Raw genomic sequence first — 13,621 nt, forward strand, 5'->3', positions numbered from 1 at the left:
ATCAATACGACCCTTTGTCTGTTCCTCAGTCACAAGAATACAGTCATGTGCTTTTCGTGCTTCAGACTGAGTTTCCAGAAACGGCAACAATGTGGCTGGATTTAACGTTGCACACCTCTTTAACGTAATATGAGGAGCCAAAAGCGTCAACTCATCTCCCGTTAAACGAGCACTGGTCAAATGCTGCGTCTTTGTCTGATTAAGCAGGGCATCAACAGCATGGGGGACTAATCAACAACTTATGAGATAACACGATTCCTTCGCTTTGGCGTATTGACACAGCTGTCGCCGCAACCGAGCGAAAACAACCAGGCAATGCTCGGGAACAGGATCAAGTACAGCCAAAAAATATGCACAAGGGCGCTGCTTGTCGCCGTGCATCTGCACTAAAACTGATAATGCACATCCATCTTTCTCATGCACATACAGTGTAAAAGGCTTCGTATAATCAGGGGTACCTAACACTGGTGCTGAACAAAGGGCTTGTCGCAATTGCTGAAAGGCAATTTCACACTCATTTGACCAGGGAAGAGGAATTGGGGTATCTTTTGTCAAAAGTGCTAACAATGGCTTAGCTATGTATGAAAACCCCAATATCCATTGCCTACAGAAAGAAGCAAGACCCAAAAATGCACGCACATCCTTCTGTGTGGAAGGTACTGGCGTGTCCAAAATTGCTTGAATACGATCTGGTGTGAGTGCACGCCCCTCCTTAGACAAAAGGTGACCCAAGTAAGTCACCTTTGGTCTACAGAATTCCAATTTCTTCTTCGACACTTTGTGATTGTGAGATGCCAAAAAGGAAAGCAAGGATAACGTGCACTTCTCACACAGCTCAGGAGTGTCGGCCGCCAACAAGATGTCGTCGACATATTGTATAAGGGCGACACCATCAGGCAGAACAAAGGAATCCAATTGTCTTTTCAATGCTTGACTGTAAATACTAGGACTCTCTGTATAACCCTGAGGGACTCTACAAAATCTATAAGAGCGGTTATTCAAAGTAAAGCCGAAGAGGTACCGGCTATCAGGATGAATAGGAATCGGGAAGAAAGCATTTTTCAAATCGATAACTGAAAATGTGGTCGCCGTTGGTGGGACCAGAGTAAGTAACGTCGTGATATCAGAAACCACTGGATACTGAGGTATCACTATCTTATTCACCTCTCGTAAGTCAATAATAAAACGATAAACCCTAGTATCGGTATCTTTCTTCAAAATGGGTAAAATAGGACTGTTGAAGACGTTGTAAGGAACTTCCTCCACTACTTCCACCTTAATCAAATCCTGCACAATCTGTATGAGTGCCTCCTCCCCCTCCTGGGAAATACGATACTGAGGGAGGCGTGGTAATACCGCACCCTCCTGGACACTAATGTGGACAGGCGGAATCACCATCTGTCCCACATCCGTATCCGAAGTGGCCCACAAAGTACAAGGGAGGGAAGCTAACACAGTATCCTCTGCAACCACACACATCCGTTCTGTCATGGGGTGATTATAATTTAGTATCACACGTACTCCAGTAGGGGAGCAGCGGATCGTAGCTCTGAAATGCTTAAGCATATCAAGACCCATAATGTTGTCAGGCGTGTTCGGAGCAAGCAAAAACGGACAAGGGGCAGAAAGTTGTTCAACACGAAATGCAAGGAGTCGGGATAGAAGGCTTCGAGAGAGTGTACCATCAAACCCTACCGATGTAACCATTAAGCCAGATGGGGGAGCCCTCGGAACCAATTGTTTGGACAGCGCACTGCGAGTAGCTCCTGTATCAACTAGGAACTGATCAGTAGAACCCAGAACATTTGCTGAAACATAAGGACCCCTCTGATCAACCGGCACTTCAACTGATTCCAACCCCCATCCAACGCAATCCTACGCATGCTGCGTATCATGGTACCCAGAACGGTCATTCCCAGACATTTGATACTGATTTTGCCGATCAAATACATTAGGTCTATCTCGTTGCTGCACGTTAGGCTCAAAACGAGCACGATCATTGGAATTCCCTCTGAAATTCGAAAAGCCCCTCTACCTCTCGACGGTCCCTGACCACGTCCCTGATGGGGTGCATATAGCACCGGATAATCCCTGGCCCAATGACCCAGCTGTTTACAATACGCACATTGATTTCTATTAACATCTGACCGACCCGAAGGGAGACCATAGAATCCTCCTCTACCTCTTTCGACACCCCGACGAGGCGGACCATACACTTGTGCTAGCATCACCTTAGTTTTCAAATCTTTCGATTTCTTCTCCTCATTCCCCTTCGCTTCTTGTTCCTGATGCTCATAATACTGAGCCATAGTCAGGAGGGATGCCGGAGACTAGGTGGACCAAGAACTTTCACTCGCTTTTAATCGAGCTGCTATTCCCGGTAATAAATTCGCCACATATTTATCAACAAAAAGGTGTCGACCCGTATCATCCGTAAGCGACTGACCACTGAAATCATGAAATGTTTCCTCAAAGCGCGTAAAGAAGTCTGAAACTGATTCATCAACCTTCTGTTTACATGAGGCTAACATATTCCAGTCAATCTTTTTAGGGGGAATAATCGTTTTCAACTTAGTCAAGATAGCAGCAGGAAGATCTAAAATATGCTGGGGCGGTTTTTGCGTGGGTTTTCTCTCCCTATCCTCATCCTCAATCTCAGACCACGTGGCCTTGAAAGCGGCTCGATCATCCACCTTCCGCACAGATCGCCACATATCCGGTGGTAAAATGAGCCCAAAGAACAAATCTATATCTGCTAAAGTCATAGTACAAGAACTCAAGGCCCCCTCGACCTCTTCGTAAAAGGCCGCTGGATTCTTGCGGGGGTCAGGCAATGCATTCTTTAATGCCATAACATCAGTCCTATGCCAGGGAGTATAAACCCAGTTATACACAAAATATCCCTTAGCATCGGGGGAAGACATGTCTAGACTAGTTCCTGCTCCTTTAGGAGGAACATACAAAGGTGCCGCCTCTCGCATCGATTTAGCATGCACTAGTTCGCTCTTATCTGAATGGGAGGTAGACGATTGTTTTCCGCCGACATGTGAATCCGATTGCTCCTTCTCCCCTGTCTTTTGGCGCGCTTTCTCTTTAAGTTCAAGCATCGCGTCCCGCAATGTAAACAGCCGTCGAACCGCATCGGGTACCTTGGAGGGAGAAAAAACACCGTTACGTAATGCTTTAGAATCTGATACTACATCATCAGGCTCAAAGATATCAGAATATTTCCGAAAGGCAGTAACCACTTCTTCAGAAAAAGTTCCAACAAAATACAACTTCTCTCTATCCTGCCAACTTTCCAAAAATTCCAATAATTCAGTAAGAGATAGCTTGCCTTTAAGCGCACGAAGAGAAATTTTCCGAAGCTCACCCATACGCTCAGTTGATAACATGGACCGCGTGTCTACCTTATCCGAAACCGATCCAGAATCCTGTGACCTCGGGGCAGACGCACCAACATAAGGGGGCGGAGAGCGATCTAATAAATGAAAATCATCTTCGAGATTAGTAAGGACAGGATAAAGTGGCTGGCGGACAGCATATTGACCCGAGACTTGCAACCTACGCTCTTTCTCTTGTCTCTCCGCCAGTTCTCTTTTCTCCCGACGCTTCGCTTCCTGTGCTCTCACATGATCATTTTTCAGTTGCTCTTTATCAATCAGCGCTTTCTCACGTTTCTCTCGCTCACGCACTTCCTTTACCCATAACCGCACACATTCAAACATGTCTTGCCGAGCACGCCGTTTACACATACACTGTTCCACATACTCAATCTTACCTATCAAACGACCCATACAAAGGTCATCGTAACTCAGGATCCTTTTTGGTGTATTTCCTCCACACTGTGCTGTACATTATAGAGGAAAGACCATGCTTCACATACATATCCCTATTAGGAGTCCCCTCTGGGGGGGCTGGAGCAGATTCCTCAAGATTTAACCGGTTTCCAAAGCAGCAGCACCACTTACGGAGTGCGCTAAAAGCAGGCATGCTAAAAAATAATGCAAAATATGCAGTATTATCAAAAAAATGGCACTTAAACGTTGCGCCGTTCAAATTTAAACAACTCCGGAGAAATATCTCCACATTACCTGCCTATATGTGTTGCAACGCATATATTCTCACAGTAATCAATACAAAATATGACCGGTCATCACAAATCAAACTCAAATAGCCAACCCAGGCTTCAAAAACTCGGAGCAAGTACCGTACAACGGTTCTTACCAATCAAGAGTGTCCAGATTCCAACTGCCAAGTTCCAAAATTCGCCCAATCGGCTATCACACGGCAAACCGACAGAGGAGGTCTCAGTCGAGGACCGGCGCCACCCAGATGGTCAGCTCGGAAGGGAAGGAAGAAACCTCGGGATGCCAGGACTAAAAGACGCCGCTGGCAGTGATCACATCCCCGGCCAAATTCCTCACCTTCGTCACGACCAGTCCTTCGAGCATCCGAGTCGCCGATGAGCCCCACGTGACGGGCGCCAATTGATGAATACAGGCCCCAGCTGGGCCCGCAGAATACAAGGGTTCGCTCTCCTGTAACAAAAGTTAGAAGGAAGTTGGCACGGAAACTGCAAATACAACGACAGAGTTTATTAACCCTTAAGGGTGGTCCTACAACCTACACAACACTCTTCAGTATTGCATAGAGTAGCAAACAGAACTTGCGTACGTGGTCCCCTTTTATACACAACAGAGGGGCTCATAAGTGGGTGGATACAACATAGAGCAAATTTCAGTACCATTTATGGACATTTTCGATACAGGATCAATATGTGGGCGGAGTTAACAATTTCCTGAGCCCGCGAAAACATGGTCAAACAAGGACTAACTGATAACAGATGTGGTCAAGTCTGGGCATGCGCCAGACGGACAAAGGAGCTATTTATAGACTGCTACTAGGCAGATTACAAGAGTAACTAGCGAAAAGGTAGGACTCTTCTCGTGCAAAGCACGTGGAGACATGACAATACAAAATGGAGTCCGGACATTAGTCAACATAAGACAAGAAACATGTTTTAACTAGAGAGAATTCATGTCTTTAGTGAATGCTTAATCATATCGCTGTTTTAGTTTTCAACAGCCTATTCAGCCTAGTACTGACTCATCCAGACTCTCTGGAGACTCTGCACCTCCCCAGCCCCCGTCACGCCAAGGCCAGAAAGTCAACACACAACAGGCAGGCACAAAGACACATAGCACACAGAAATGCCTACTTCTAAAAGTGGAATTTCTAAAATAGTGATAATAAATCAGATAACACCAGTAAGCAGCATTTATCACCAATATTCCAAACATACCAAACTTATTCACACTACCCCTCTTATATCAGGAATTACCACGGAAGCACATATCGGGGAATCCCCAATGCATTCCTATGAGAGGGCAGCCTCACAGCAGTGAGAAACCAAAAAGGCTGTTTGTCACTACCAGGACTTACCACACAGTTAAGGCACATATCCTACCTTTTACCTACACCGCACCCTGCCCATATGGCTAGCTAGGGCCTACCTCAGGGGTGACTGATATGTAGTAAAAATGGAGTCATAGACGTGGCAACCACTTTATGTACCAAGTCACAGCAGCAGTAAACTGCGCATCGAGGCCCTGCAGAGGCCTGAGACGGGTTTGAAAGGCTATTTTGATGGGTGGCGCAAGCAGCGCTGCAAGCCCACCAGTAGCATTTAATTAACTGGCCCTGGGTATATGAGATACCACTGTACAAGGGACTGACCGGTAAATTAAATATGCCAAACCGGTGTAGACCAATCTTACCAAGTTTACCATAGAGAGCATATGCACTTTAGCACTGAACAGCAGTGATAAAGTGCCCAGAGTCCTAAACCCACTAACCGGTCAGAAGAAATACAGGTGGATAGCAAAACGTTCTGGGATGACCCTGCAAAAAGGGACAAGTCCAACAGCCTGACAGAGCGATTGTGACAACTCATGTAAATAGAATGCTAGGAGACCACCTAATGAGACTTTATAGCAGTGCAATACAGTAGGCACATGACTCCATTGCTACCTACCTGGAGCAGATTGACTTGCCCATAGTCCCACTAACAAACTGAGAGGAACTTGAAGCGGAGATCACGCTGGAGGAGCTAAGAGAGGCTCTGGGGGTGATGTCTCTGGGAAAAACACCTGGAGGTGATAGCTTCTCAGTGGTTTTCTATCAAACCTTTTCTGCCCAGCTGACTGAGGCTACTGATGGACTTTGGGAAGGTCAGGTTGGGATGGAAAAGCTGCCCCTCATGTTGCGAGAGGTGACAGTCTGTATGGTGCAGCAGCCAGCCCCTGATCATGATCAAAGCTTGCACCAAAATACACTGTAGGCTCCTAGCTGAAGGACTGCACATGGTGGTGGGGGCAGTGATCATTGATGACCAATTCAGCTTCATACCAGGCCGAAGTACAGCCATGAACCTGCGACGGTCGGCTCTTGTACAGCACACTGTACATAACATGCAAGAGGACTTGGTGTTGGTTTAAGTTGATATTACAAAAGTGTTTGATACATTTCATTGGACATATCTGATGGAGGTCCTGACTGGCAAAGTCTTTGGCCTGAATTTCTGTGGCTGGATCCAGCTCCTAAATAGCGACACCAGGGCAAGGCTCAGAAATGAATTGTGCTGGCGTACTGGGCAGTAGAATGCAGCATTTGACAGGAATGTCCCATCTCGCCACTGCTCTTTGCCCTGGCATTGGAACCACTAGATATTAAGCTTCTGATTGAACTTGGGGATCGGGTCATTGAGATCGGTAATTCTGTTAATTTACTCCACTATATATAGATGATGCACTCTTATCTGAAGAGGCCGTGCTGGCCTGGATGAGTGTGGAGAAACAGCTGGACTCGGGATTAATAGAGAGAAAACATTGGCATTCCTGCTGGGGACGCTCAGAGGTAGCCCTGTTTCCGGATTGCCTAATTTAGGTTTCAGATGGGAGGTGGAAAAATTCCCATTCTTGGTAATCATGGTGGCCTCCACAGCCGTGGGTCTCCATCGCCACACAGTCAGGATACTGGAGAGTCTGAAATCCTCCATAAAGTTTTGGAACTCAATACCTCTCTCTGGCGGGGCAAGTAGCTATTGCCAAGATGGTCTTTTTGCCCTAGTTCCTCTGTGGTTCAAAACTTGCTGAGTTCAATCACTCGAAAGCACTTCAAGGCACTGACTTTCCTAGTGTGGGCAGAAAAGCAAAGCAGAGTGGCACTTAACATGCTAAAAACAGACCAGGAGGTGGGTTGCATGGGACTACCTGATATTGAACTGTACTATTACGCAGTAATGCTACATCATGCAGCACAGTGGGCTTTGGAGGGAGATGACTGGGGAAGAAAGAGTGCTCAGCAGTACCTACAAGACCACTCCGCTGATAGGAGTTACTCATTAGGGGCTCGATAGTCGCTGGAGACTACCTTCATCTGGTGCGACAGACAGCTGAAATATGGGAGAAGGTAGCCATTAGAGTCCTTAAGCAAGCCCCCTTTGTAAGAGACTTATACTTGTGGACATTGCAACTATTTAAGATTTTGATATGGACATGTCTGTGGCTAGATGATGGAAGGGGGGGGGGCAATGCTGGTCTAGGCAGAGGGTGGTTGGAGGATTTGGAGGATTTGGGATTTGTACAGAAATGAGCGGTTCACAACATTCCCAGAGGCCTACATAGCATTCTCGGTATGAACTGGGCAGTTGTTGCTGTATGCTAAGTTTGCAGGGACTGCTAGAGATTTATAACTGAATTTCTGGGTCACCCCCCCACTCCACACACACAAATGGAGACTCTGCAGACAGTGTTGATAGTGGGTAATGCCCGACACCTTGTGTCAATAATCTGATAGAAACTAACAGGAGACAGGGTAAGGAAGTTCTCCAAAGCAGGGCAGGCATGGAATGAAGAACTGGGGTAATGGCTTACGGATGGTACATGGATACTGGACAGCTGTAGTGACACGACAGGGGAACGTAGATAGGGATCGCACTTTAGGACACTCAACATCACTGCCTGTTGGACGTAATAAAGTAGCCCCCCAGCGGAAAGAAATGCAGTGCAAATGTATGCATCTTGTGCTCGCTGTGACTGCGTGGTAAGGACACATTTGAGTGGGCGCTTGCACAGGAGAATCACATCCCCTTGTCCAGAAGAGATGAAAAAGTACTAGAAGACCTAGACATGTAGGCGGACACACTCGGAGCGGTGCACAAGGTTAATGAAGGGACCATGCACTGACCAGGCTTGATGCAGCAACACTAGAGTGGGACAGGATAGCCCTGGTTATGGGAGGACATTGAAGGTTGGGAAGGGACAGAGACTCAGTGTATTGACTTGGAGGCACTGGGCAAACCCACAAACCATGAGAAGAATAGATTTATTTACACGATCCTGCACTGAGAGGGGTGGAAGCCTAATACTGGCAGTCCATTTAGGATATGTCTACAGAGGTAGTTGGACAATGTGAATGAACAATGATATTGATGTATGTACTGTGCAGTCTTTGATGCTTGTATAATTTAAAGTTAATACAAATAAAAAGGTTTTAAAAAAAAAAACAAATCTAGCAAGTGTTTGCCATGTGAATGTAGATCAGTGAAAATATTTCCACTCTATTAATCTGCGGGCAACCGGAAGGTTGAGAGTGTTTATCAACGTTTAGAAGATGCATACAAATGCGTTTGGTAATCTTACCTGTTACTGTGCAGTGCAACTGAACTGTAGGAAAATGCATCTTTTTGAATGGCTTCTCAATTTTATGACTGAATAGCTGGCATATTTGGACTGTTAATCTGCTCACTGATAATCTGCCTCTCCCAATTTGTGCTCTATGCCTAATTCATTGTATCTAATTAGAAGACACCTTTTGACTTGTTTGGCTTGAGATAAACCCATAGTCACATTGTACATAATGAGTGTAAGTGGTGTAAATGTCAAAATCCCATTTAGGAAAGAGGTGTGGCTTTACAGCACCCACATGTGGGATTTAAAAAATGTAGAAAGCCGCTCTATTGCACTGTAGGAAATAGCCAAACTGCTTAGTGGTGACAGTGAGAAGTGTTAGTGTGTGTATGCCTGAGTGTACATGCCTGTGTATGGTCAGGTTGACAAAAATGTGTTGCAAAGTTGAAAGGAAAGAATGAGTGCTGCAGGAGACAAACTAGAAGTCTATTGCAGGTATGCATCCTGCCCATGGCTATCCTAATGTTCACAATGTTTGCAGTGTATTAGAGGCATTTACTGGATGTTTAGTAGTTGGCACCTACTGACAATTGTGTGGAAGGAGATGGATGCAGACATATGCTGGGGTCAATTGCAGGTTAAGGCTCCTTGTAGTAGGAGAATGCCATGGTACCACAATAAAATGGACCAAATATCTTCTGACGGAAACATTGTGTCCTAAATATTATATATATATAATATTTCCCCGTTGGAGTTTTAAATGAAAACCTATACCTCATGGGGAATAGTTTTTTAAATGATATGCAGGACACAATATTTATATACAATAATATTTTTGTCAGCAATATTCTGACATACAAGCTGGATGGAGGTTATATGAGGGGGAAAGGAGATGGTAATCGCCTGAGAAGTAGGAGCTGAGGATCCTAGGAAGAAGATTTATCTGATGGCTTTGAAACAAATTCTGAATTGTGTATATATCTGTCACTGGCAAACCGGTGATCGTAAGCAGAGATGTCACCAAAGACTGATGTAAAGGTAGAAAATTGCTATCACATATTGAAAGTGGCAAAATAAATTATGGAAGGTAAGGTAAAAGGTGAGCCTTTTGAGTACCAGGTATAGGCCTCCTTTAAAGCTTAAGAGGCTAGGTCTTTTGGAGTTAGAAAGCTGATGGCTGGAGAGGGGCAGACACACTAATTAACGTGTTTACCTCCTGTTCTAATGCAAACCTGTTTGGAATGAGGTTTTTGAGATTTCATTTAGAAAATGGTAGTGATTTTCAGGTTGGATGCAAGATTATCATCTTTAATTACTCTCATATTAGGGACATGCACATTTAAAGGCACTTTAGATTGTGAAAGTTATGAATGTCGTGACAAAACCTGATTTTCTTGATTAGACTTTTTTATTTTGTCTGGGAATGGTCCAGTTGACCATAGAGAATATATTTGACAAGACCAGAGGCTGCTTTAGGCATTTAATAGAACCGAGGATGAATATTTTGTTGCCTGTCTCTAGTTTGGTGGGGCATAGCGATGGGCATCAAATATTGCTGCTGAGCATCTTGTCCCCAAGGCTGTAGTTCATAATGATACAGACGCACAGCACTTTAGGCAGACATAAAAGCAATATGCAAAAGCATTAGGTGATGAAAAAATCAATTGAATTGTAATACATTACTGATTCTGAGCAGCATGTGATTGAAGCAAAGGGTAGGAGCCAGATGACAGAAGATCATGCGATTTGATAGGTTATCACTAAGTGGAAGAGAGGAAGGAACTCAGGAAGATTAATCCAGTCAGGGGAATCCTCCTATGAAAGCCACTCCTGACCCTAAATAGCCCAAGATGACATAACTTTCCTCTGCTTCAGTTCATGGCAAAGCAGTCAATGGTTACAAAGGTTTTAGGGGAAAGTATGTGTCAGCACTCCGAATATCTCAAATCACCACTAAGGAGATTAATAATGGAAAGGATTGGTGCCAAACTAGCAAAAGAAGCTCTCAGCAATCTTCTCCTACATTGCAGTAGAGATAACCTTGTAGAACTGATTTGCATCATTGAAGCCACAGAGGCAGTAACATTTGAAGTGTCTGCAGAGGAATCCGATTTCTTGTAGGTGACAAGCCAAAGAATAATTGTGAACTCTTCGTCCTCTGCATCTGATCTACTTCTCCAAAGGTGTAATTCCCATTCTCTCCACAATTCAAGCAAGAATAGATTATCTCCAATCATTACGCCATTAAATAGCCAGGACACACGGCTACAAATAATGACTCCACAAACTTCTCCAATGTCACCATCAGATAATTACCACTGTATCTGAAACAGACTAGATGCTGGAAGCAACAAAAGGTTTCCCAAATCAAACAAAACCTGGAAAATAAGGAATTTTAAGTTGCTAACTTTTCTCTGCGTCCATATCTTCAAGAAAAAGATACAATTGTTTGAAAGAACCTGAAATGAACACTACCAAAGGGTAAATGAAGAAATGGCTAAACTGCAGTGAAGATTTTGAATAGGGCCAGGAGGTCACACCTGTGAAAAGTGGGCATCCAGGAAGAAGCTAAAGGAGACTTACCCTTGGATAAATTCATAGAAAATCTTCTTAATCTGGACATCTTGGTATTAAGGGAGGGAGTGGTAGGCAGGTTGTTTAGGGGGAGAGGAAGGAGGAGTCTGTGGAGATGCAGAAGTGAGAAATATGGAAAAAAGAATGGTTGGTCCTTCTGTTAAAATGGAGGGAAGAAAGGGGGGAAACAAAGTAGGATATACTCAAATGGATAAGGTGACAATATTAACCATGAATGTAAATGATTATTAGTGTGAAGAAATATGATTGAACCTCCTTGGGCAGACTAAAGCAGAAATATTTTCACTACAGGAAACTTGCCTCACAAATACAAACTTACTGTTAAATGGATTCTCCTGTGTACAGGAAACCAGACATTCCTATGTCTCTGCGGCTGTATTGGATGGGATAACAATTATAATTTGGAAAAATTGTGAAAACCCTATTCAAAGAACAAGAAGACCATGCGAGTAGGTGGGTTGTTCTGACACCTAAACAAGCAACCCAGGAGGTTTGTAATTATTATATCTCTAGAACAGATGTTCCGCATTCTTAGAGAAACATTTATTAATACTACTCTTATTTACAACCCCATAAATGGTGGTGGGGGAATTTAATAGTGCCTTACAATTAATCGACAAACTTACTAAATCCAAAAAACAGATTAATGATCAAAGACACATGTGAATGAGGTATAGAGTACAATTGTTTCAAAGTAGCCGCAGTCTGGCCCATGCGTACAATCCTCTGTTCTAAAATCCTCCCAATAGATAGAATAGAGATACTCCATTTAGTCTTATCAGATTATCGTCCGGTATGTGCATTATGTCAAACAGGAGGTGAAGAACACCCTAAATGATTAAGCAGGAGGTCAATGTATTAATATTCTGAGACAGATTTCATCATCTACTACCTGGATCAGATTAAGGCATAAGAAAAGAGAAATGCAAGCCATGTAAATGAAGGGAAAGAAAGCTCTCTTGAAAATTGCAGAGGATATAGCTGCATGCAAGCCAAGTGACAGGAACATCAATATATTAGAGGAACTGAGAATGCCAAACATTGTAAGGTACACATGAAATTGTGAACCCAAAAATATATAGCAGTGAGTGATGAACAGAAGAATAAGGTTAGCTCAGAAATTAAAATCCTGGCAAGAGGGAGAATGAATTATTGGGATACAAGACTGGAAAGTGGTAGCTTTGGAGATGGTAGCTGAAGTGTTTCATACATGCTATAGTAAACTGTATCAGGAGGTATTGAAGCCTAAACCTGAAAATATTCACACTTTTCTGAATGATTTGAAATGGAGTAAAATTGGAGAATGTTTTTAAATTGGCTATAGAGAAGGAAGCAATGGAGAAAATCATACATTTAATGGCAGCTGCAGAAGCACAAGGCCCAGATGGATTTTCTGTAAACCTGTGCTAATTGGTTTGGTAGGTGCTGATGCCCCCTTTGCTTATTTTGATGTACATAAAAGCGAGGGGCATACATTCTATAATCCTTTAAACAAGGGTACATGATTACCTTTCTAAAACTTGGGGAAAAGCCTGAGTGCTGTTTATACAGGCCTGTAACGCTAGAAGATTCTCTCTCTGAAATTAGTCGGCTTGATAGGAGGAATGGTAAACCTGAATCAGATCGTATTTATTACAAGCAACTGGCCTTAAACAGCCATTATCTCTTGGAGACCATTGACCTGACATTGGGACTTCAACTCCCTCTGGCTGTTTGATTCTTGAATGCTGAAATGTCATTTGACACAGTGAACTTAAAAAAAAAAATGTGATAGTCTTCGACTATATGAACTTTCATTTCCAGTTCTATAGGTTGATAAGGTCCTTGTACCACTGATCAAGCACAGAACATGTACTTAATGGAGACTGGGGTTGATGGTAATCCCAGTAAAAGAGGCCCCATGCTCAGATGACCAGTGTCCACCTTTTTTGCTCCTTTTATTGAGCCACTGCCTGGATATATCGGCTCACAAGGTTCTAACTGTGTAGCCCCGGAAGTGTCTGGGACTTCAAACATTATATGATATGCTAACAATGTGGCCCTCACACTGGAAAAAGAAAATCTAACATTAGCATTTGAAATTTATCAACAGATTTCTAAAAAATTGGGATACAAGATCAACATTACAAAGATTAATTGTAGCGGAACAGATCTGCCTTCAGAATTGTGCAATATGGCAACAACTCAAGAGCTTAAATATTTGGGAATACAAGTTTCATCTTCGGTGAGTGACATATTTTCCTAATTATGGAATTCTGTTTCATAAAATAAGAAAAGGTTTTGACCCTGGAAATGTTTATTCATGTCTGGTAATGGGGCAGGTTAACATTATT

At 43.5% G+C, this 13,621-nt stretch overlaps 1 protein-coding gene across 3 annotated transcripts in view; it reads left to right on the top strand.

Annotated features, from left to right (window-relative positions):
• The window catches only part of KCTD1 (potassium channel tetramerization domain containing 1), a 370,048-nt gene that overhangs the window by 108,274 nt on the left and 248,153 nt on the right, over positions 1 to 13,621 (top strand). For 2 of the 3 annotated variants that reach the window (XM_085605723.1, XM_085605722.1), the window contains exon 2: positions 13,381 to 13,512. The exons of the other annotated variant lie outside the window; for it this stretch is intronic. In XM_085605723.1, the coding sequence (XP_085461849.1) occupies positions 13,462 to 13,512 (51 nt within the window). In that variant the 5' untranslated portion in view covers positions 13,381 to 13,461. The remainder of the gene's footprint in view (positions 1 to 13,380; positions 13,513 to 13,621) is intronic. 3 annotated transcript variants of the gene reach the window in all.

This window comes from Triturus cristatus, chromosome 5_1, assembly GCF_964204655.1.
Source record: "Triturus cristatus chromosome 5_1, aTriCri1.1, whole genome shotgun sequence".
Classification (NCBI taxonomy): Eukaryota; Metazoa; Chordata; class Amphibia; order Caudata; family Salamandridae; genus Triturus; species Triturus cristatus.